The sequence below is a fragment of the Octopus bimaculoides genome, chromosome 1 (genome assembly GCF_001194135.2).
Source record: "Octopus bimaculoides isolate UCB-OBI-ISO-001 chromosome 1, ASM119413v2, whole genome shotgun sequence".
NCBI lineage: Eukaryota > Metazoa > Mollusca > Cephalopoda > Octopoda > Octopodidae > Octopus > Octopus bimaculoides.
In genome coordinates this window covers 40,908,440-40,935,016 of record NC_068981.1, presented here as the reverse complement: position 1 = coordinate 40,935,016, position 26,577 = coordinate 40,908,440, and the positions used below count along the sequence as shown (strand labels likewise).

Here is a 26,577-nt window from a genome sequence, read left to right as displayed (position 1 = left end):
AATATTAATGTTTACAGAGGTAAGGAAATAAGGTTTGACAACTAATTTAGATGAAAATGAAGTAAATGAACATCGACGTAATATGCAAAATATAGTGAAGATGCAATAAAATCAGAGAAGGGATTTTACACAAATAAACAGTGTCAGCATTTTTAACAGGATAAGAAGTACGTTTTTGTAAGTAAGAAATTAACTAGTAAACGAAAAATATTCTGATTAACAAATATTTAATTAATTTATTTTTCTACTAATCGCATGATGTTGATAATGAGAGATTAAATTATTTCACTCTCAAAGAAAATTATAATTATTTGTCCAATATGAAAATTAAGATACAATTTAAAAAAAAATAAGTCTAAAATTATAACACTTGTAAATAAATGAACAACTTACAATCGGAGAGATTCATGAACAGCCATGATTTCATCACAGATGAGATAAAGAAGACGTTTTAAGGTAGCAAACGCTACACCGTTATGACAGGTTCTCTAAGGGAGCTAATTAAGATCAAATTTGGGCGGTGAGAGAAAGAGAAAGAGAAGAAAGGTAACTCTTGTATATTAATTAAAACTGCATTTCCAGTCAGTCATTGAAAAACAAACCATTGAGGATTAGCTTTATTTACGAGTTAAAAACGAAAGGCTGTTTGGTTTCTTTTTTGTTTTTAGAATTACTCAGCTCTTTATGAGCTTTCTGAATGGTAAATTTGAAGTGTACATCTAAAATAATGCAATATAGCTTCGTCAGCAACCAGGTTGCAGTTCACACGAGGAAAATTTCGACACCATATAACAATAAATGTTTAAAATGAAGTTAATAGTTTTGTGTTTTTGAATGTCTAATATGTGTTTTTCCCACTGCAATTGTTTTAGTTTCAACACATAGCCTCAGATCGAATCACTTGCCTGGCAAGTACACCTGAAAAACTAAAATGAATGTCAACCTCATCCCCTGACTACCACTTCGTTATTATAGCTAATCTTACATTGAAATGTAACTCAGAATATACATTATCACTGGTTGTGATCAGACAAGTTATTTAATTGGTCAGCTCTTCATAAATTCTTTACTGACTGATTATGGTTGTAAATGCTCATCTCTTACTTTAAACCAGTGGTTCCCAAAGTGGGCGGTATTGCCTCTATGGGGGTGATGGAAAGTTCCAAGTGGGGCGATAATGGGGTCGCGATTGATGTAAAAACAACAAAATAATGGGTTCATTAGGTTAAGTTTTATTTGTGAAATACAATTGCTTTGAATTTGCTTCAGAAAGAGGTTTATGGTTAGTTGGAGTGGGAGTGCTAGGAATGTGACCTGGGTATCAAGGGTGCAGCAGCCCCAAAAAGTTTGGGAACCACTGCTTTAACCCAAAAAACGTGGCGTTTTCATTAGGACATCTTTTCCTATTTTTCCCACTACCAGTTGCTTTTACTTCTAACACGACTCAATATGTTTGAATAGGAGTCTTGAGAATCATCATCAATGATACACAAAGGCCTTGTGTCTTTTAAGAGTACAAAAACTCAACTACTACACATATTGGTTTCAAATTTTGGCCCAAGGACAGCAATTTCAGGAGAGGGTGTAAGTTGATTAGATCAACCTCAGTGCTCAACTGGTACTTATTTTATCAATCCCAAAAGGAATGAAAGGCAGAGTTGATCACAAAAGAATTTGGACTCACAATGTAAAGATGGATGAAATGCTGCTAAGCATTTTGCTTGGTGTGCTAATGATTCTGCCAGTTTGCCACCTTTACTACATATATTAAGGAATTTTGTGCCTCACATTCCAATCATGAATAGTTTGCAATTGAAACTCTCGAAGTTACTGCAAATGCTAAACCTCACAACCTCTGCTGATCCCTCATTGCAACCCTACATATTTTATGTTGCCAATATCATAGCACAATAAGAACCACACTGAGTTACTTTACACAACTGCACAACAGCCTTACTGCTTCATACACAAAATATATCAGACTGCAACAAGAAGAAAATCATTTGAATCCTTATCAACATTTAATAAGTTTTTCATGCTGGCATGTGTTGGACAGCTTGACAGGAACTGGCAAGGTCAGGGACTACACCAGGTTCCATAGTCTGTTTTGGCACAGTTTCTACAGCTGGATACCCTTCCTAATGCTAACCACTTTACAGTGTGCACTACGTGCTTTTTATGTGGCAACCAACACCAGTGCTTAAAAATTAATTCATCAACAATCCATAGATGAGTTGTTTTTTCACATCACCTGTTGTATTACTATTATAATGTCATATATTCTTCTAAAATTGACTTACTACATACCCTGTCCATTATTCTATCAAATCACTGTTGATATGTTTCATCTCCCAGACTTACACTGACTTTTCATCCAATCATCATTCTCAGAACTGTTCAGATTTTTCTTACAACTGCTCAAGATCATCATTTACATCAATATCACCTGTCTAGGAGGCCCTGAAAATGTCACTGGAACAGCCTATTTTCTACTAAATATATTAGATAAGAAATATAATGAACTTCAATCTCTCACTTTTTTTTCTATGATACTTACTCTGAAATAAAAAAAAGAAGATAATGAAAAAACTTGTCAACTCTCTACTTACTGCCCTCTTCAAAACCCAGTTAACTATCATTCACTGTACCATGCTCTCTCTGTAATGATGGATAGCATTAGATTTGTTTGTATTCACTCTACCTTACCATCAATCTTTATTACTCCATCTCTCTACCATCATGTGTACATCACTGCATCATCTCCAATATCTCTTATGCTGGCCTGTCTCTATCTTTATCATTCATTCACTGTCTTACTATCACCCACATTTATTGCTATCTTTTAGCCTTTCACTCTCTCTCTCTCTCCATGTAACTATTTATTGACATAGAATAATTTATTCATTGTTGATTAAATCCTTAACTTTTTCACATGCCAGAACATTGTATTCTTTGAGATGGTCCAAAGTGCACCAATCACAATGGGTATCGCACTCACTTTTGAGGCTCTATGGATGCATTTTATTTCCAATGCTAGGTCTTGGTATTTTTTAACTTTCTTGTTCTTTGTCTTCACTAAATTTCAGCTCTGCAGGTATAGCTATGTTGATGGAGAGTGATATTTGGTTGGTTATGTTGCAGCTTATGTGTGTAGTATGGCAGATCCCATGAGTCTCATCTGATCACTCTCTAGCACTGGCAAAGGTTGCTACTCATACCACTTGTTCGAACATTCTAGCATATAGTTCCTGCATAACAACCAGTGTATTCACAACATTACTTTGTCATGGTGGTTTTGCTTTTCTACTCCTTTTAGGCCAATTTTGCAAAACACTAACCATGTAAGGAAGTATATTTCATACAATATACAATATGTGAAGTTCTTCCTAAACTAGATGAGCTGGAATTGTAGAAGCATGTATTTGAATGTAGTAATTAGCCATGAAGCAGATGTCATCATTATTGTTTAAAGTTCATTTTCCATGCTGGCATAGGTTGGACAGTTTAACAGGAGCTGGCCAGGTTCCAGTTGTCTATTTTGTATAGTTTCTACAGTTGGATCTCCTTCCTAATGCCAAACGCTTTACAAAGTGTGCTAGGTGCCTTTATGTGGCACTGGAATGTGTGCATTTTACATGACACCAACACAAATGCACATCATGTGGCACTGGTACAAGTGCATTTTACGTGGCATCGGCACATGCAAAGCAGAGACCTCTTGGCTGGGAGAAGGAGTGGGGGCATGGTCATAAATGACATGCCTGAATGGGTGGCTGGCTGTGATTTTACTTAGCTGTCTAATGTATATCCTTATATTCCATGTACCCAACCCACTATTACTACTTCACAATTTGTAACTGGTGCTAAAGGTGGCTGAAAATATTTGTATATAGGAAATGTTTTTGTCAACAGAAAATGAAAAACTAATATATTCAGTGAGAAATGATCACATTGCAAAGCTAAGATTGTAACTTGTGCTGATATTATACAAAAGATTTCTCATAATCATTCACATTTACCAGTCCAAGTCATATATATTTTAAAAGCAGTGGAGAACATGAAGCAATGCATAGTGCAATCAGATGAAGCAACATCTTTGTTTATTTTTACACCCATGGGTTAGATCTATTATGGAAGCAGTTTCACAGCTGGATGCCCTACCTGGTGTTAACTCTTATAGGTTTTTTTTAACGAAAAGATCTCTTATTCCACAAATCTTTCTTTGAAGGTGGATGATTTGTTAACAAGGGAAATATGAAGGTCAGCTGAAAAGTCTGTAGGCTGACCAAGATCTTCTCATGGAATGTGACCAAATGTGGTTCATTTTTCAACAGTCCCCCTTGTAGTTCACACACTTCTTCCATCACTGTTGCAGTGCTTGGATCCCATTGGTGAAGAAACTTTCATCTTGCTGGTCAAAAAAGTCATCAATAGCAGATAGGTTGTCATCATCACTGCAATACTGGTTCCCAGACAAGTGTTTTTTCATGTTGGAGAACAGATAAAAGTCAGATGGGGTGAAATCAGAATAGGGAGGGTGATCAACTGGTTCAAAGCTAGTTATGCACAACAGTCATTGAAACCAAGGACTTGTGTCCTACAACACTGTCCTAATGAAACAAGACTCCTTTCTTTGGTGCTTGGTCTTGATAGCCTTTTGTAACTGCTTCAGCAAGTTGGCATAGTATTCTCCATTGATACTGCGACCATTCTGAAGATAGTCAATAAACACTGCAGAGGAAATGACCTTGGACTTCTTTGGATCAAGTAAGGAGTGTTGTATCCACTGCATGGATTGTCTCTTTGTCTCTGGCTCAAAGGAAGCCAACACTCATCTTGGGTTAGGAAATGTTCAAAGAAACCAGCTGGATCTGCTATAAACAAAGTCAGATTTTCCCATGATGTGATCAGCCTGGTGTGCTTTTGATCAGGTGTTAGAAGATATGGTTCCCACTGAGCAGAAACTTTAGTCATGCCAAGTTCATTGTGCAGAATATTCTCAACTCACTCATGGAATTGTGTAGAATATTCTCAACTCACTCATGACATATGTTAATAGCATTGACTTATGGTCAAATGCCTGTATTCCATCACCATATGGTGAGCACGATCAATGTTTGTGTTGATGATGGCAGAGTGCAGGACGACCAGACCTAGGGTTATGTTCAAGACTCTCCCTTTACCTCCAAAATTCAGCTGTCCACTTGTACTGTTAATAAAGCTGGAGCATCATCCCCTAATGTAGCAACCATGTCAGCATGAATGTCTTTGGGGGCTAAACACTTTTTCTACAAGTACCTGATAACACAATGATGCCAAATTTCATCCATTTTCAAAAAAAGTTACTACTAGTTACTTTTGAAGAGTTCTTTGAACAGAGAGCTATCAATTTACATGGAAAGAAACAATGCAGTTATTAATAAGAAGGGTTGAAATTAATGCATGTAAGATTTCACAGCTCTAGCATTTCTCCTTCATAGTTGGCCTCTGAACTTTTCAGCCCACCCTTATAACAATGTCAGTGTTTCTTGCTCAGTGATTTTTGGAGAAGTGCAAATGTAAACAAAATTATACATCTGATGAACTTCTTCCAGTTTCAGTCAACCAAACCCATTCACAAGGCTTTGGTTGGCTGTAGTACAAAACATTTGTCCAGGGTTCCACACAATGGAATCAAACTTCTTAATAACATAAGCCATACCTATGCCTGCTTTCTGTAAGTAACAATTGTATGAGCAAACTACATTAAAGTGTATGAGGTGGTACATTATCACATAAAGACTTATTATCATGTAGTGAATGGTGAACAAGAAGGCGCAATAATGAAACAAAATATTGAACACTAATAACAAGAGTTGATAAATTTTTTATTAGAAAGTGAGGATGTTTATATTTATTTAACAATGAATGGAAAATTTAAAAGTTGTAGTAATGGAAAAGAAGTAGATAAGTGATGGAACATTTTCTTGAGTCTCACAGAATACAGTTTTATACTCTTCATGCTATTGTTTCTGAAACTAAAATATTACTCATGGCTTTCTACATTATCATGGATAAATACAAAAAGATAATGTAATTTTAAATTTTTTTTAAAAAGAGAGATATATTTATCCATAATCATTTACAGTGGACTTTGAAATAGCTGCAACAAACAGCAATAAACCACAATAAATAAATTTACCACAGTAACAGTAATAAGTTGCTATTTTCACTTGAGCCAGTGTTTATAGCACAAAATTCAGCATTTGAGATCAACAGATTATTTCAACGTAGAAAATGGTTCCTTCATCAGGTGGCTTGGAATATTAGTATTTGTTCCCTGACAAGATGTGTACAATGTTAATAATGAAGAAACAGATATAATGCTACACAAACTTTTAGCAAGCTAACATTCTCTTAGGGATAATGTGATATGAATAAATAAAAAAATATACCAAGATTAACAATTGTATTAAAAAGGAACTTGTAATTCATAATTTGATCAACCCTCATGTTTTTCTTAAAGTCAATGGTTCACAATCTATTGATTCAATTCAATAAATTGCTTTAATTTTAAAACAAATTATTTTTAGCAACCTTCTTATTATTATGTTTAGTTTTAAAATATATTCACCATATATGCCAGTGTAAATAAATTGACAATTTAACCTTAAAATGTACCCCTCCAAAATAGGAGGAATGGGAACATCTTATACATATATGTATAAAATTTGAACCTTAATTCCTAAAGTGTATGGTGAGTTGTTAGCAATGTATAACGGTTGATGGTAGTTAACCACTGCTTTAGTAATTACTGATATGTTTTTACAACACCCAGTTGTCTTATATGCTGACATATATGGTATTTTGCTTTTTCATTAAATGCAAATCATTGACATCCTTCTATTTAATATATTACCCCAATTTTAAAATGAGTTATTTTTAATTATTTTTACTAAATAAAAAAAAAGCAAACAAAATCTGTTTGCATTTTGAATAGCAACAATTTGACCATCAAAATTTGGTCTTGTTGGCATTTGACCATCAACATTTTGACTGTTGACATTTTGACTTTCAGCAGTTTGACTGTTGGAATTTGGCTCTTGACATTATGTCTGTACAAAGACAATAACCATCTGGCTTTATACCAGCTCTACTAACAATATTCTTCCATCTTACAGATATAAAAAAATACATAAAAAAAAGTTGATATCCAGATTCCAAATGAGATAAATTGATAAAACTAACCTTGCAAAAGAACATCCTTTTATTAGAATTAGTTTTAAATATTTATAATCAATTTACAAATTACATTTTATAAAAAATATCAACAGCCCACAGTAAAATTAATTCAAGATTACAAAACAAATACCACGTAAAATATTTTGTAAAAGATCAACAATAAATTAGTTTGTGTTATGTTCATGAATAAAAATTAAAATCAGATGCTTTGTTTATCACAGTGATTGTTACTTTAGAAAAAAAAGTATCATGAATTCCAAAGATTAACTTGTTTAATGATAAATAGTTTCTTGTGTGAAAGCTGTGTCCTCTTCAGAATTGGAATCTGATGGAACAGCCCGCACTTCTTTGTACCACTTGTTTGTTAAATTGTCCATTTGTGTGCGACCTTCACGTACTTCCTGTAATATAGAACAATTATTTTGAAGGTTAATTCTAAGAAATAGTTTTTGTATTTTTAAACCACTAAAAATACAAATTTCCCTTTCTTTAGTAATTTCTATAAAAATTTAACATAGGAATCACAAATCCACACAAATATTTAAAAAGAAACACATGCGAGATAGGATAGCACAAAAAACTATGAACAAAATTAGTTCTGTTTGATAAAAATAATCGTCTGCTTTTTATTTTATTTATTTATTTTTTTTTGTATATGGGGAGGGCATTTGTAAAATGCCATTTGGTGAAAGGGCTTGCCCTTTCACCAAAAGGTTGAGAAACACTGATTTAAAGAGACAGTCCATATGTATGATTTTTTTAAGGTTTTGTCTTCTTTGTGCTATCATATTTTATATTATAGCACATTTTGTGCACAAGTTTTTCCATACATCATCCTGTGATGCACCTGGACACATCAATAGTGATGCTTCCTGGGGTCATTAAGTGTTTGAATCTTTCAACATCAGGCACCCTCACTCAGGTGACTCAGTTGAGGTTAATCAAGTCTTAGATGGAGTTTAGCAGTTAGCACTACCACTGGAAGCACTGCCCCTTCCATGGCTTGCATCTCCTGATCTGGAGCCACTTTGAGGAAATCTCTGTTACCTCTGCAGCATCATGGCAACCAGAAGTAATTACTTATTCAATCTATTTATAATGGCAAGAAAGTTTTATGGTTACCTTTAAGCAATTTAAAAACTGTTTAAATGTAACCATAAAACAAATAGACTAACCTGCTTTGTAAAACGCCTTGTAAAGAAAGGTATTAAATATTTTACATCAAAACGTAAAAAGCCTCGTAAATGTGTTTTTACAAAATTGATTTCATATTCTTCTTCAGTTAGTTCAGACAGGTGTTCAGAATCCACAGTATCTCCCTGTAAAATAAAACTATCAGTTAAAACAAATTAAAACCATGTAAACACTTAATCTATAGAACTATATAATTCCTAATGAACACAATATGACCAAAAGCTTAAGAAGTTCCTCTATGGTATCTTGAGCAAGTGTCATTAACTACAGGTTTGATTTGATCCAAACCTCGTGAATAAAATTGAGTAGATGAGGGCTATTTAGAGTGTACCTGTGAACGTCCAGCTTTGTCACACATTGTAACAATCTGATTCTGTCAAAAAATTACTTTAAGGATACATGTACTTTGAAATACACAACCACTTGACCAAGCAAATAACAAAGCTGAAGGAACAGAAAGGACTCTTTTAGTGCTGTGCTGCTGTTCATTTTCAGATGAGTAGATTGGAGCAATTTGAAATGAAGTGCTTTGCTGCCTGGTAATGTCATGTGGTTTCACAGTCAAATGGTATAACATAATTTCATATTTCGTATAAAAATCAACAGTCAATAGTATGTTCAAACTAGAACATAACTTGTTGGATAAAGGCATATTATGTACTGGCAAAAGAGTAATGTGATCTGTTTAATTTTCTTATTTTTAATTAGTAACCTAAATAATTATTTGTTCTACTTTAAATGTGGTTTGAGTAAACTTATGTCAGAATAATTGGATGAGAGCAACCTGCAAGTACATCATGATAGACATGATATAGATCAGTGTCTCTAAGCCACACAGCAAGCTTATACAATATGCTGTGTAGAGTGCAATGTAGTGGTTAGAGTATGTTCTTGTTTTTATGGTATAGACATAAGATACAAACCAAGCTAGACATATAGTTAAAAGGTAGTTATTGTAACAACAGCACAATAATAGATAATTAGTGCAAAAATATATGACTTTTAGTGGAAAAAAAATTGACAAAAGTAAACAGTGAGAAAATGAAGAAAAAATTGAAATAAGATCAATGAAGAAAGTACAGCTTTAATTGCAATAATTATTTTTGAACCACAGAACACATACAGAATTTTATTTAATTTATTTTAAGCATTAACTTACCATTTCTTTTGTTTTACTTAATGATATTTCAGATTTTGTTTTTTTCCGTTTATCTGCTTTTAATAACTGAAGATAAAATGTTTAAATATTGTAAATAAATGTAAAGTAAAAAAGATTAATATGGTACATACTTAAAACAAGTTTGTTCTGGACTGAATAGAAGAAGCACTTAATATTTATTGGTGAAAAGAAAATATTTCATGCCCTAATTAAAGCGAATAACTTTACTTCATATATACATTTTCATGCAAATATGAAAATAGAACTCAAAACTTGAATATGTATCTTTTTCTTATTAAAAATTGGCAGAAGTTACAGGGTGACTCACGGTCTGAAAGTTTCATACATTGGCACACACACATGAACATCTGTCTGTCTGTGTGCATGCATGCATGCACAGACAGACAGATGTGGTATGTATGTATGTGTGTAATGCATGTATGTTATAACCTTTTGGCTATTGCTGTGACATTTCTAAGGCTAAGTTGTGATCATAAGGAAAACTTTTATGAAAAAACTGAAATATACAAATTATACAGAAGGCAATCTGAAAGTTGAAATAAGATATTTCAAATTAAACACTAAGCTTGGAAACTTAAAATTGTCACGTTTATAATTTACAGAGGTTTGAGCATCTAATTTGAAAAGTAATACGCCTTTTCCATGATTAACTGAGACAATTTAGTAGTGAGAGAATCATTACATAGTGCAAAATTCAGTAAAGTATGAAGGAATCATATCAAGAATATATGAAATATAAATGATAATTTCAAGATGTAATTGTAGATAACACTATTATGCAATTGATGAAGAAGGTCAATATTGTGAGTAGTGATATTGATGATGATTATCTTTTTACTTTGTGGTTAACCAATGGACATTTTGTTAAAGGATATATGAAAAAAAACCCAACAAATTACTGCTATTAAACAAAAAAGAAAACAATGTTGTTACCTTCATGATTGGCATGGTTGCACCTCCTAAGAATAAGATAGTGAACAAAACCATAAATAATGTAGCTGTGACAAGAACATATCGTTTCTCAGGGGAGAATTCTAAATGAAGACATAAGGCAAATGCAATTGCACCACGTAATCCTATACAAAAAAAGAAGAAAAAAAAACAAAACAAAGATAAACAGAATAGAAACTGTTGTTATATAATTTTCAAAAAAGTATTTCTTCATACTGAAGTCATTGCAGGGGATGGCACTGCTGCCAAACATTCTAGGGAGAAGGAGTGATGGCTGTCAGAAGTGTAAGAGGAAAGACCTAACATTTCACATGTACTACGATGAGGGGTAGAGAGAAGCATAGCAAGAGGGATGAAGGGGGGAGGAAGATATTTGAATAGGAAGAAATCTACTGCTATCCCAAACAATACAAGCAGTATGGTATGGTGAATGAGAATGAAAGGTCTTCCTAGCTGTCACTACTATGATCATTTTAGTGTTCTTTTTACCATGCTTGCTTAGAAGGGTGAACTTCTCCAGCAGTGCATGTCACTAACCATTATAGCCTTTTGTTATCCCTTTTATGAGGCTCAATACCTTGAGTTCAGTCTTTACCACTTCTGTAATGTTTAACAGTTTCCTCATGTGCATGGCCACATTGCTGTGCAGTAGGATATAAAAGAAGGTAATATTACTATAAAGTTCCAACCTAAAAGAAACCATTTCAATATTAGAAGGTTGCAGGTCACTTGCAAGCCCACATTTGAACATCTCACTAAGATACACAACATGGTGATAAGTTAGCTCTGATAGCTCAGACCCCCACCAGAAGTCCTACACAAAAGTTGTAGTGGGATCATTGGCAGTTGAACTATTCATGGAAAATGGCTTGAGTTAGAAATGAAGGCACTTTTTTTCATTCTGTTGGAAACAAAGAATTTCTCTCTCTAAGCAAGAAGGCAAATATTTTGGAGCATATGCAAGAAATGCTTGGCAATGAAACAAGGGTTTCAAATATACAGGATTATTAGTGATGAGGGGAAAATAGATTGAGTATTTGTTGGATGTGCAGTGTTTACTAAGAAGAAAAGTTAAGTACAAATGATTTGAGAAAGTAAATTAGACAGCGTAGTAGTTTGAAGAAAGAGATGATGATAAAAATCTGTATTAATTTCAATTCAAGATTTTGGGAAATAGCAAAATTATGGAATACAAATGAAAATGTAATGTTAACACTCACCACTAAACCACATAATAAATTGCATACTTTTTGTTATTTTGTGTTCTCTAAAAAAATTAACCAAAAAGCTCAGAGGAAATATATTGAAAGCCCTTCCACCAAGACATAGACCCTATAATAAAATATAAAGAAGCTTCTTAAACATTTAAAAATATTCATACAAATTAGATTAGTAATGATTAAGTTAAATATAAAAGGCAATAAATAAGTAAGAATTGATAAATGAAAAGAGATATTCAGAAGTGAATTTTTATTTGAGACTGGGATGTTTATACTGGCTAAGTAAGATGTAGCCAGACAGTTATATACACTATGAAAATGATGATTATATGAACATATGAATTCAAAAACCCCCATCTTACCACCTAAATTTATAGGGTACTCAAGGTATATAGAGTCTTTCACTATCTACAGTGCATGCTGAATGGTTACATTTGAATCTCATTGATACTTGACTTCCATACACACCATGGAGCAGTGAGTTGTGATCTAAACAACTGAGACCACATGCAAATATTAGTAAACATAAAATGCATTTGTGATGAACTACCATAAGGCAATCATTAAGCAATAATTTAGATTTACCATTGAGTAGCAGTGGACTGGATATCTCCTTGAAAATGTAATTGTACAATGAAGCAAAAGAAGCTCACAACAATGAAAATTGCAAGTATCTAAAATGGAACACCGGATGATTAATAAGACAGAACCATGATAAATAAAACAGTAAAATTTGGAGTATATTATTAAAAGGCTTACTTATATAACAATGATTTCTTTTAGGAAAGTATTAGTTCTTAGGTCAATATAGTAATAAAATAAAATAAAATTATGTAAGAAATAAAAATGCTGTAGGAGTATATGTGTGTGAATGTTTTAAACTTTGAGCTAGCTGAGACCATGATACTGGATTGATTCCCAGTTGTACCAGCCATATCCTTTGTAATTGTGATTTCTGACTATAATCAATAGCTAGGAATGGCATGGGCTCCACCACTGACTTACCATTGGTACACTACATGAAATTTAAAACAATTGGTGGTGTTTTAAGAAACTGTTACAGGTCATGCAGTAGTTTCATTTCATGTTTAGGTATATCTTCATTCTGCCTATTTGTGCCCAAATGTATTAACATAAAAGATTTCAAGCAGGACAATGAAATATATGCTAAAATAACTTACAATGCTCCATATTACAAAAGAAGGCTTCACATTTAAGTGGAAACTGAAGAGAGCCATTCCCAGATATGCAAACACACAAGTTTCTGTAAAATAAAATTAATTATTTGTGCAAAGTGTTATATCATGAGAATAAGTATAGTTAAATCAAAGAAAGGAATATTGGACTAGATACATGTGTAATCTATTATATAATTTACTCATAATATGCACACAAGTTTGAATTTTACAGGTTTTGCTCTATTATGTCTGTTTTTGTTAGCAGCAAATGTCAACAAATAATATTCACCCTTTATTTTCACATCAATCCAGCAAACAACACTTTATACGTTCAATTCAAATTGTATTGTTATTATTCATTCAAATTTATATTACAAACTATAAGTATTTTGATTTTCTTGTTACATATGACATTACATCTAACAAACACTATATAGATTTTTTGAGATAGGGAAATAATTATATGAAAAGAAAAAAACTCAAGCAACTTCCTATATAGTATTCATGATTTCCTATATGGTATTCATGTATTTTCTGATATCAGATCAAAAGCATTAAATAAAGTTAATAACATAAAAGGAAATTACCTGCAATGAAGGCAACAGTTCGAAAAGTTTGCTGAACTGTTATCTGTGTCACGGGTGATAAGTTTAAATGTGTATAGTGAGACATGACAATAGCACAAAACAGAATAGCCATAATCCCTGCAATATCAAAAGAGTATTTCCAAATTTAAAAGAAATGAAGAATTCAATAAAGTTCTCATCAATAATATAGCTGATAAGCAATTAAAAAGAAAAACGAATTCATTCATTTCATTTTTTGGCATTTGATTTGATTAATTCCTTTTTGTACTTGATGTGAAATCATGTGTTGAAACAGATTTTGCTGGATCTTGGGGGAGTTATTTGGCTAATAATAAACACATGCACTGATTCTATTTAACTGTTTTATAATTTGCCAATTGGTTAACTATTTAAGCAGTTAAATAATTGATTGTGTGATTAATCATTTGGTTAATCAATCAATTAATCAGGTATGTTAGTCAAAGTCTTTTCATCACCATCCCCAACCCAATTTATGACTTGCACTCTACTTCAATTCAGCTTAGGGCATGTCACTGATGAAGCTGTGAATGGTGGTGAAAAGGTTTTGACAAACATAACTTACTGATGAACGATATGACTAATCGATCAATCAATCAATTAATTGGTTGAATGGTTAACCAATTGATAAATAATAAAGAAGTGAAACAACCAGTGTGTGTGTGTGTTTATTATTGGTATAATGACCTTCTTATACAGATACAAAATTAATTCTTATTTGATAACATTTACCTTTTATTTATTTTATATTGCAGTCAGTGAGTAATTGCATCATTGGTAACAAGTTTCCCACATCCATACATTCTTGCATATCCCCATCCAGGCACACTCCTAGTTTGTGTCCTTACTACTAACATCTCATTACCACCACCACCAATTCCTTCTCACTCTCTCTCTTTCCTAAATGTGAGAAACCATGCAACTTCTTTACAACAAGAACCTGCTGTACTCCAATAACTTCTCTCATATCTTAATCACCCATTTAATAGAAGGGAACACTCCATCCCATAGGTTTGTTGATTTGTGAGCTGCATGGCAACCTCAGTAGTGCTAGTCGTCGTCGTCGTTTAATGTCCGCTTTCCATGCTAGCATGGGTTGGACGATTTGACTGAGGACTGGTGAAACCAGATGGCCACACCAGGCTCCAATCTGATTTGGCAGAGTTTCTACAGCTGGATGCCCTTCCTAACGCCAACCACTCAGAGAGTGTAGTGGGTGCTTTTATGTGTCACCCGCACGAAGGCCAGTCAGGTGGTACTGGCAACGGCCACACTCATCTCGCTCGAAAAACCTCGTGTCACCCGCACAAGAGCCAGTCCAGGGGCACCGGCAACGATCTCGCTCGAAAATCCTACGACGGCCCCGCACAAGAGCCAGTTCAGGGGCACTGGCAACGATCTCGCTCAAAAGATTTCATGTGTCGCCTGCACATGAGCCAGTCCAGGGGCACTGGCAACGATCCCGCTCGAAAGATTTCATGTGTCAAAAGCACATTATAAAGTGGTTGACATCAGAAGGGCATCCAGTCAAAGAAACCTTGCCAAAGCGGACACTGGAGCATGATGTAGTCCTTAGACTCATTGAGTCCTTGACAAACTGTCCAGATCATGCTACCATGGAACATAGATATTAAATGATGATGATGATCACTTCCATTTATAATGAAGCAACAGTGATATTTTGTATTTTTGCACCAATTAATGTAATTACTTTTTTCAGTTTACAACATACACCCACCATAACTACAATCTTACAAATAAATATGTAACAAGAAACGATATATGCAACAGTACTTTCTATCTTTTACAAACACTAAATAAATAAATAAATGTAAAATACCTGATAAATGGATTCCTTCAGCAAGGCCATATGGCAAGTAGGAGAACACAAGCATCATACCAAATTCAAGGGAGGGAGTTTTTCTCAAATCAATAGATTTCAGTAACTGAAGCTTATTAAGGAAACTACAAGAATACAACCACTGTTTCTTTTTATATTTAATGTAAAGCAATGATACAATAATTTAATGCTACTGTTTATTATCTCGATTAATATTTGCATAAATGACAGTAAATAAATCAGGATTTATGAAAAGGTGCTGGTGATGATAAAACTCAAAATTTGCATTAAACAATCAGTAAATTAGTAATAATTTCTTTACAGCTAGTATATATATTACATTTCTTGTATCAATGTTGATATTCATGAAATGTCACAACACTTCTTTTAGATAATACTAATTACCATTTTCATAAAATGGAAATAAATGATTTATTTAGAGATAATTTTTCTGGTTAGTCTAAATCACAATGAAATCAAGTGCAACTAAATTTCTAATTCCCTTCAGTCTACAGACCCAATATTAAGCTCTTTCCTCAGACTAATTTATGGCTTGTGAGTTCAAATCCATTGTAACCTTTTGCTATACCCCTGAGTACATACCTCATTTCATCTGCCTTTTGGGAACAGACATCAGGTCTTTCAGCATATTTACATGTAACAGGACTGAGTGTCCAGCTAAAAGGTATTTTCTTATATGCTTAACATTATTGACATCAGTGCTAAATATAAGTCTTTAGACTCCTGGAGTTTGAGAATAGATTAACTCTCTCCTTACACTATGAGTAAAGACAATTCCCAAATGCTACCAGGCTGTAGCATCTGTTGCTATTCGGTGTCTTATTACTCAATGAGTTTTCAACAGTTTGACATGAAACCATTCTTGGAAGTTTAAAACATTTTTTGCATTTTGCATTAAAAACAAGGTTACCAAGAGTATTCAATTCCGAGTCCCAGTGAGATTATGAAAAGAAACACAAAACTCAAATCAAAGAGTTATCATTAGCTGTTCCTTTAGATCTATCTTTAACAGCATTAATCAAATTAAAGAGCATAAGCAGTGAAAAGCCTTTTCTAGCTTGATGAATGCAGAGCATAGTGTTTTTATTTATTCTTTGTTAAAACAAAGACAGAATCTAAGACTCCATACACTGCTGAAATCCAAACTGTATTCTATCCAATGAAACTCTTTTATAAACTTTGCTATGACACTAATTTTTAAATCAGACTATTTCCTCTTAGGTAACTCAATTCCTCTATAAAGTGCAATTAAGTCTCACATTGAAGTATCACTCATACATATTGGATGGTGGTGCAGCTGCATATACACCCACCCACCCTAGACTTCATCCAGAAGAAGGACACTTGACTGAATGGCAATGAGTTAATCACCAAAATACTGCAATCATTAGCTTTCAGATGTGAAATTTCCTTATTTTGTTTACTACTACTACAATAGTATCACTCTTTTCAGCCAGTAGCCAGCTCCACTGAAGCCCATGTAAACCACTTGTTGTTGTGTTAAAGCTTATAATTTAGTGATTTGATAAATATAAATTGATATACTCAATAAATATAGATAAAATAACAGACTGAAACAAGTAGAGCAGGGGGTGTCATTATAACCAACTAAAACCATTGACAGCAGTGATCCAGTAATGGTCCACAGTTGAATAGCATTAATAAAAAATGAATATGCAGATACTAGTTTTAATTATAATATATAGTGGAACCTTAGCTTACAAATTTAATTGTTCTTGAAGGCCATTCATCACCTGAAATGTTCAAAGACTGAAACTATTATCCCTATAGGCACGTGTAGCTGTGTGATAAGAAACCTGCTTCCCAGTACCATTGTATGAAACCTTGGGCAAGTGTCTTCAACTATAGCCTCGGGCTGACCAAAGCCTTGAGTGGATTTGGTAGACAGAAATTAAAAAATGCCTGTCGTGTATGTATGTATTTGTGTGTCAGTGTTTGTCCCCCACCATCACTTGACAACTGATGTTGGTGTGTTTATGTCCGTGTAACTTAGCAGTTTGGCAAAAAACATTGATAGAATAAGTACAAGGCTTACAAAGAATAAGTTCTGGGGTCAATTTCTTCAACTAAAACCCTTTATGTTGGTACTCCAGCATGGCTCCAGTCACATGACTGCAACAAGTAAAAGAATAAGAAATTCAAGAGAAGGCATGGCAAATTCAAGCAGGGATGTGCACTGAGTGAAAGCTAGACAGCAACTGACACTCACCTGCGGATACTCTCAGTTTGATGCCAACCATTGTTTCCAGTTTGTCTGTTTATTACTTGAGACACTGCTTGTCACTCGAGATGTTTTATGTTTGAAAAATTGCTTGTAAGCATATTTGTTTGTGATGAGAAATTTTACCAAATTATATTTTACAAAAATATTTCCAATATGAAAGGATACAATAGCACTTAAAAGTCCAATTACAATACCAATAGCAGCAGAAGCAAAAAACATCAGGCAAAATCTTTTTAAGGCATAGAAAAAAGTTGCTGCACCACTTGTAAACACAGCATTAGGTGAAGCAAACTCTAAGACAGTTCTGAAAAGAGAAAACATTTTAGTTATTGTAAGCAAGATATGATCCCTCTCCCATATAAGTTTAAATGAATTATTAACTTTTGTTGGAAGTACATTAAAGGAGTCAAAACTGACTTCATACTACTTCCATTTTAATTCTTCAAACACAACTACACATGTCTTGCTAGAAAAGCAGCCTAGCAGAGATTCACTCTTTGTTGGCTTGTAAGTAAAAGATAGAAACAAGGTACCACACTTCCAAATGATGTTTATGATAAAAGTTAACCCTATGCCATAACAAATCTTTTTCTGTTGGCACTTAACTTGAGATATAAAAATACATAAATGCATATCCAATCATTCTTATTTCTATTACTTCTAGAAAGGAACAGTTGAAAATGATGTAACATTAGTAAAGGTTTCAACCATAACTGGTCTGAAAGTCTATCAACCCACTATTTAAACCTTTTACTAAAAAAAAAAGTTAACAAGGGAGCCTCTTTTAGGGTGCTTGGCCAGCTTCAAATAACAGCCAAATCTTCATTAAATTACACCTAAGTATCTTGAAAATGAAGAGTTAGATAATGTAGTTCAAGATCTGTAATGCCCAATAAATAGAAGTGATAGTCATGGTTTGAACATACTTTGAAGTTTATTCATTCAGGGCTGACCAGAGGTTAAACAAATTATGATGATGATGACGATGGCAACATCACTGACAGACGCAGGTATAATTCTAAATTGCACTATTTCAGCATGCTGATGAATCCGATTATGTTAAACTTAAGGTACCCTTGGGTTCAGTTATCCTAACTGCATTCATTCTTCTCTGCATTAACAAATAGTCACCTTTACTTTTTTATTTCACAGACAAAAATCCATTACAACTTTCTTTGAAGCACAGATATTTCATATGTTAGTAATCTCAATTCTATCCTTAAGCATAAACACCAATTTACAGGAAGAATATATCTCAAAAGAGCAAACAATCAACGCTGCATCTAACACTCATAAACAACACAGAAAAAAACCCCATTAAACTTGTAATAAATCTTGGGCTTTGAAATAACTTTTCAGAAATACACATTGTTCACAAAGATAACACTGCTCCATAAAGGTTAGTCTTATTTTTATAGCTAGAAAATGCTGACCAGCCGTTGGATTTATATGAGATTAAATACAACTGACACAAGTACTGAATAACAAAAATTAGTAAACCATTATAGTTTCTTTTAATTTTTATAGTAATACATATTAATAAAGATTACTTACGTGGTCAACACAATAGACACAGCATCATTAAGAACACTTTCACCAAACACAAGCATATACAGGACTGGGTCAACATCTAAAGCATGAAAAATAGCAAGTGTTGCAACAGGATCTACAGCTGAAATTAAGGATCCAAATGCAAGGCTTTCTACAATATCCAATTTATATGCTATTTCAGCCTGAAAATGAAATAAAAATCTTGAATTTAAAATAATTCTCACTCAGAACTGTACAATCAAATATTTTAAAAGAATTTTTTTCATGAGCATTTAAAATTTTCAAACTACACTGAAGTTAGGAGAAATCATGAATTAAAGTATAGCAAAGTTTGTATAAGATATATAGTCGGTATCAGGAAAAACATATTACCATAATACTTCTATTCTAATTTTATATATTCTAAAGCAGAACACACTTAATACAATGAGATGAAAATATAAAGAAGTTAACAAAAGATAATAATCTAGGACAAGGCTGACCAACCTGAGGCCTGTGGGCCGCATGTGGCCCACAGACTTTTATTTTGCAGCCCACTTGATACTTTCTTAAAAATGGGCTTATTTAAACAAACATTTAAAAAATTTTATCAAAAATTAAAGATTGTAATGGAAAGTAAAAAAAGAAAGATACTATTTTTTGTAACGATAATATTTCATGTTGAATCAACATTCATTCATTATTGTAATAATAGCGTGAGAAAGCAAAATGCTTTTAATTCTTTCAGTATACAAGTGGCCCTCAAAAAACTTTCTGCGATCAAAGTGGCCTGCAATGTAATTTGAGTTGGCCAAGCCTGATCTAGGAGAAATGAAAGGCAAATATATTATAACTTCCAAATTAGTCATGACAAAATTAGAATGACTGAATAATCCTATAAGTGCAATTATTTTTCCTATATGTGTGTGTATGTATGTCATTGAGAACATCAGATGGTACTATCATGTTTCTAACAAAGAACTGTGTGTGCGCATGCATCAGCTCACAGCCTCCCACCTCGTAGCTATCTGTTGCATGCGCTGGTTTGGATATGTCCTCTGTCTCCTGCTAGATAATTCTACCAGGGTTTTACTCACATTTCATACAACAGTTGTGGGTTGGAAGAGGCCTAATGGCAGGACCTGTATCAGATGGCTGGACTAGATTAAGGAAAATCTTCAGAAGCTTGACATCACCTTGGAGGATGCAGAGGGACTGGCATGGGACTGACAGTGATGGACCTGGTTGGCTCTACATATGATGTCGTGTCTGAGACCACTAACCTAAGATGACCCCCAACTCCATGAAGCAAGAACAGTGTGTATGTGTGTGTGTATATATATATATATATATATATATATATATTGGGTCATCCCATAAATAACGTGGTCTTTTTCAATTGCATGAACTAAAAATTGGAGGTGGCGGGATAAACTTGCTATAAAAACAGGTAGTAATTTTATCTTATTCTTAGTGCAAGTGGATACTATTAGGAAATCATATTTACTTGTCCAAGAAGGTATACTCCACCACCAACAAACATTGCAGAAATAACAGTTCCAAAAATAGCAAATACCATAATAGAGCCAATATTCTGGAAAAAATTCCCCTGAAATATGAAAATGTAAAAATAATAAGTTTATGTAACCTTTACTGCAAAGCTTTAAACAAATGTAAAAATATAGTTATTCTCTTCACATATAGAAAAAAAGATTGCCTTAAGTTTCATTATTTGTTGACCATTCACCAGAAGACAAGTATTCATCAAAGTGTATTAATACCTGCTTAAGTTTTGCAGTGAAACTTTTAAATAGATATCATCATCATCATCATCGTTCAAGCGGATGTTAAACGATGATGATGATGATGATGTAAATATACCTAGATGAATACTTGTCTTATGGTGAATAGTGAACAAAGACTATTTACATCTGTTTAAAGTTTCACAACAAATATTTTTAAAAATTGTAATTAAGTACTTTAAATTTAGCTTAGGTTTCTAAAAGAGTGCATGGATATTTATTCATTAAAACAAAATGAAAATCCCCTCCCAAAATAATAATAACAATAATAAGTAAGCAATCATAGTACAAAAGATAATTTGGGCTATCAACACCATCTTATACCATGTTCTGATATCAAAATTCTACTGATTGATTATACAAGCCTTATGAATGAAAATAGCAAAAATGTCTGATAGACTAGTGGCTCACAAGAACTGGAGTTAAACTTGCATTTACTATAAGTTAAACACAGAACTTGATCAGAAAGCCATGCACATTGATTATCTGATATGCTACATATCAGACACAAATACTTTAATAAAAATATTATGTAAAGTAGATGAAAAGATGTAAATATTAAAAGAATATGCTTATTTTTTTATTATATAATAGTTTTCAATACTTAACAGATGAACATTTTATAGTAAAATCTGCTATGCAGTACTAACATTCTAATAGAAATTGAAGGCTAGCTACCAATTCATCACTCTAATGATAATTTTCCTCAATTATAATAATGTTCAACATGAGAAAGAGATTTCAAATCAAAATAATATTTGAAAAATGTATCTTTACCTTATGTAAATTGTATCCGGATTCAAATATAATTGGTGGAAGGAGTACAATAAAAAATATAGTTGGACTAAAAGCTTCTTCATTCTATGGAATAAAAAAAGTTATACATTAATATTACAATAAGAATACTTCAAAAAAAATTTTTTATATTTTTTTATTCAATAAATTAAATCAAAAATGAAATATCAATTAGTAACACTAAAATCTGAATTCACTTATGCTTATATTTACCATTTTCTTATTAAATGACAATAAGCAGAGGGCTGGGTCACGTTGGTTTGCAATATTTCTCTATAGTAAATTAAGATACAACCAAAGTTAATTTTTCTTTCATCCCTCCAGAGTGAAAAAAATTCAGTACCAAATATGTACTTAGTTAATGCAATCAACTATATTCCTCTAAAACTTTGTGTTTATGTACCAATGAGTTAAATCATTAATTGACATTCTTTGAACACATATCTTCCAGTATTAGAAATCAATATAAATCTAGAGTAAATTATATTATAGCATAAGCATACATGTGTAGACAAAAATGATTTATCAATGTTTGATGTCAACACATCAAAAATAAAGAATATTGATAAAAATTTAATTAGATAATAGTTTTAGGAATCAATTTTTACTTATGTTAAATTATGAATGAATCAAAATTAAAAAAACATACATACCCTCCAGTTGCCAAATTTGAATATTTTTAAAGTTAATCCAATTAAAGCTCCTTAAAATAAAAAATAAAATAGAAAAGTACATAAAAATCTGAAAGAAATTTTTTATAATAAATAATAACTTCAAGATGAACATTATTTGAAAACTTAGTTTTTTAAGATATTTTTTGGTAAGTTTCCTGTGTTTTGAAATGGGATATTTCAACAATACAATTGCTCACTGAATAATTTGGTGTACACATTCCTTATTACATTTCTTCATATAAACTTTGTCCACATGCAACCTTTATGCCTCTCACCTCCTTGAATGGAGATCTCCAAAACACCCTACAATAGGATTTGCAATTAAGTCCCCACTAACTGCAACAAAATACCGACAATCTTTTTTGTTTTTACTTGCTGGGGTTGGAAGACAGTGACCAAGAGCTTCACAGACCTTCTAAGACTGGTGAGATTGGAAATGTTAATGTTCTTCAACACTGCAAGCAACAAGAGCAGGGAGGGAGCTCCAGAGGACCAATGTTCTAAAGAAGGAAGAACTTGGTGTAGTGGTTATGCCAGGGCTTGGTTGGACACAATAAAGATAAAAAATATGAGAGGATCAGGAATACCTGAGTAGAGGCAGCATGAACCCAGCTACCACTATGGAACAGAAGTCATTATAGTAGCGTTAGAAAAGATAGAAAGAGGAATCTGGGGTAGAGGTAGACCCAGGAAGACATGGGATGAGGTGGTGAAGCATGACCTTCAAACGTTGGGCCTCACAGAGGCAATGACGAAAGACCGCGACCTCTGGAGATATGCTGTGACTGCGAAGACCCAGCAAATAAAGTGAGTTCACGGCTGTATCCTACACCAGTTTTGCATAACCAGCCCCAGCCCATTCAAAAGTACCTTGGATCGTAGGGTGATCTGCTGTGCTTGAGGAAACCTATTGAGTCAAGTACATCAACATCAAAATGAAAATCAAATGGAAATTGTAGTTGTGATACCTGTGCTGGTGGCACGTAAAAAGCACCATCCGAACGTGGCCGATGCCAGCGCTGCCTTGACTGGCTTCCGTGCCAGTGGCACATAAAAAGCACCAACCGATTGTGGCTGTTGACAGCCTCCCCTGGGACGTTTGCCAGTGGCACGTAAAAAGCACCCACTACACTCATGGAGTGGTTGGCGTTAGGAAGGGCATTCAGCTGTAGAAGCACTGCCAGATCAGACTGGAGCCTGGTGCAGCCTCCTGGCTTCCCAGACCCCAGTGAAACTGTCCAACCCATGCTAGCATGGAAAACGGATGTTAAACGATGATGATGATGATGAGTGTCAATGATGTTTAGAGCTGAAGTATCTTCTGGCTCTGAAGAGAAGGAACATTCACTGGGATGCAATCCTAGCTATGTTAAGGATGGGTTTTTTTTCAACTGATGAGATTGTAGTCAAAAACAAAGCTCAACATTTAAAGCAATTGAGAGGGCTCTAATAGCATGTTGTACATGTTTAAGTGGAGTGTAGCATGATGATATGGATAGCACTTGTGCTTTCTTACTGTCAAAAGAGACAAAATTGGCACATCCCCAGAGAAAAGAGAATGACAGAAGAGTTTGCAGAATGTTTTTGTTAATGGCTGTTTCCATTTTCTTAGACATACTGATGGTATTAGGTTCAGAGGGGTTGCCTTTGTTAGGAATAAGATACACTGTAACATGTTTCTAAAGAGTAGATCTGGTGGGGAGAGAGAGAGAGAGAGAGAGCTTGAAGATTTTGGCAAGTACAGGAGTTAGCTCTGGAGTGTAATGTTTGAGGGTAATGGAAGGGATATTTTCAGGCCTGGTGACTTTGCTGGTTTGGAGCATCTACAAAGAACCAAAATTTGAACACTTCATAACTGTAAATAAAAATCTGAGTAATCCCTTAGAATTGCTGAAATTAAGTCAGGGTTTACTTTAAAAAATGACTACAGACAGTCATCTCTGGGGAGATGACTTGAGGAGAATGTTCTATTGTGGGGTTAAAAAGTTCACTTCAGAACCATGTGATTTCCAGGTTCAAACCCATTGTGCAGTATTTTGGGAAGTGTTTTCTTGTTGTGCCTTGGATAGACTTACGTTTTATAGAATTTGGTAGAAGCTAATCATATAATCTTTCGATGATGTACATCATTGAACCAGATAATATTTCAAACCCCCACTACTTTTAATTACACACTACATAACTCAGATGTTAGTGTTCCACAATGGAATACTAACAACTCCCACATCTAGGATGGTACTGCTACTTACACACATGCACACACACCCTTAATGCTATTCAGAAAAGGGCCACCAACAAAACCATGCCAACAAAATAAAACGTATGAGTGAGATATGAACCTCTGACTCATTTCAGGTGGCAGCAACTTCAAATAAAAATGGATTCAGACTGCAACATCCAATCCATGCCAGTATGGAAAGCTGACATAAAAATGAGGTGACGATTATGAGTTTATTATAGTTTCAGAATAAGTTAGCACATTTAATACATAAATATATTGAACATATTTAATGTAGGCACACATGTTGTATGATTCTTTCAACTACATTGTTTTTTCTCGCTACATGTTTTCTATTTGAATGTCTGTGGTTTCTTTCTTACTATCAACTATCAATTAGCGAGTGAACTTGTAGTCACTGTCACTACAGTTTCTGCTGTCTCTCTAACTACCTACCGGGCAAACGAATAAACATATGTAAATAATATTTCTTCCTTCTTGGTGTTGATTCTTCAATGTTCTTCACTGCTTACTCCGATGTGGGAACCTTCAAGTGTTACATCTACATGCTACATTTGGCAGTCAGCTACATCATATCAGCGTAATATGGCATGTCACTTCAGCCGCTACGAATGGTGGCTCAGCCACTACAAATCTACTATCAAAGATTCTGAAACTAATAAATAATACAGTGTGAAAATTATTAGGAAAATAATTTGCTTACCTATAAGAACTATAACAATACTTTCAGGAACATAATGGAAATCAGTCTGGATTAAACTATGCACCAAGAGGATACAGATAGCTATAAAAGTTAGAAAATTTTTAACATTAACATGTAGTAGCATATTAATAACATATGCACACACAATATAAAATGGTAGAAATAAGTATTTAAAAATGTTTTAGATTTAAATCAGTTTGGAAAATATATAACTTACCAATTACTAATAGGATGAAAAAAATTGTTAAGCTGCTATGATGTTCTTCTTCAGCAGATCCCTTCACAGGAAGATCCTCAAGTGTCATAACTTTTGTGGTTGAAGGCTTGCTTGTTGTTGTGTTTGGTGCCAGTGTTTCATTTAGCAAGCTACAAAATAAATAAACAGTAAAAAGAAAAAAAAGGATTTAATATTTTAAGCCTGTTTTCATACTAAAAACCCACGTGCAATCAATAAATGAAATTCTAGCAAAAACAATAAAGAAAATTTTTATTTTGGTAGAGATTATAGTTGCTAGTAATTTAATTAATCTCCAGAATGGCAGAACCAGCTGGTATGATGGATAAAATACCTTGTAACATGTAATTATGACTCTTTATATTCTGAGTTCAAATCACACTGAGGTTACAAGATCAATAAAGTAAGTTTCAGTCAAACAGGTCCTGAGGATGACGTAATTAACTGCTTCCTTCTTCAATGTTTATGGATTTGTGTCTATGTTAAATATCAATAACTCAATGTACAAAGATGCCATTATTTAGATCATTAATTTTTGTGATTATTGAATATTACGGAAAGTCTCTTGTCACAACATTATGCTTCTAGAGGATATATAACACTGTGTGCATCATTTTTTCAAAAATTTATTCAAAAGAAAGAGTTGTGCTATAGACTTTGTTGAATCTTTGAGAATGACAAGCTCATCATCATCATCATCGTCGTTTAACGTCCGCTTTCCATGCTAGCATGGGTTGGACGATTTGACTGAGGACTGGTGAAACCAGATGGCTGCACCAGGCTCCAATCTGATTTGGCAGTGTTTCTACAGCTGGATGAGCTGGATGCCCTTCCTAACGCCAACCACTCAGAGAGTGTAGTGGGTGCTTTTACGTGTCACCCGCACGAAGGCCAGTCAGGCGGTACTGGCAACGGCCACGCTCATCTCGCTCGAGAAACCTCAT

At 33.7% G+C, this 26,577-nt stretch overlaps 2 protein-coding genes across 2 annotated transcripts in view; both read right to left on the bottom strand.

Annotated features, from left to right (window-relative positions):
• The window catches only part of LOC106878932 (phosphatidylinositol-3-phosphatase SAC1), a 55,306-nt gene extending 54,800 nt beyond the window's left edge, over positions 1–506 (bottom strand). Inside the window, exon 1 of the mRNA XM_014928297.2 lies at positions 394–506. Within this exon, the coding sequence (XP_014783783.1) occupies positions 394–419 (26 nt within the window). The 5' untranslated portion in view covers positions 420–506. The remainder of the gene's footprint in view (positions 1–393) is intronic.
• A 5,340-nt stretch (positions 507–5,846) lies between these two features.
• The window catches only part of LOC106878931 (sodium/hydrogen exchanger 8), a 35,603-nt gene continuing 14,872 nt past the window's right edge, over positions 5,847–26,577 (bottom strand). The window contains exons 2-16 of the mRNA XM_014928295.2: positions 25,616–25,764; positions 25,399–25,479; positions 22,436–22,485; positions 21,765–21,848; positions 20,693–20,794; positions 19,210–19,388; positions 17,821–17,959; positions 15,390–15,495; positions 13,532–13,648; positions 12,948–13,030; positions 11,767–11,878; positions 10,529–10,671; positions 9,575–9,640; positions 8,397–8,540; positions 5,847–7,622 (exon numbers count right to left, since the gene is read on the bottom strand). Coding sequence (XP_014783781.1) covers positions 7,494–7,622; positions 8,397–8,540; positions 9,575–9,640; positions 10,529–10,671; positions 11,767–11,878; positions 12,948–13,030; positions 13,532–13,648; positions 15,390–15,495; positions 17,821–17,959; positions 19,210–19,388; positions 20,693–20,794; positions 21,765–21,848; positions 22,436–22,485; positions 25,399–25,479; positions 25,616–25,764 — 1,684 coding nt within the window. The 3' untranslated portion in view covers positions 5,847–7,493. The remainder of the gene's footprint in view (positions 7,623–8,396; positions 8,541–9,574; positions 9,641–10,528; positions 10,672–11,766; positions 11,879–12,947; positions 13,031–13,531; positions 13,649–15,389; positions 15,496–17,820; positions 17,960–19,209; positions 19,389–20,692; positions 20,795–21,764; positions 21,849–22,435; positions 22,486–25,398; positions 25,480–25,615; positions 25,765–26,577) is intronic.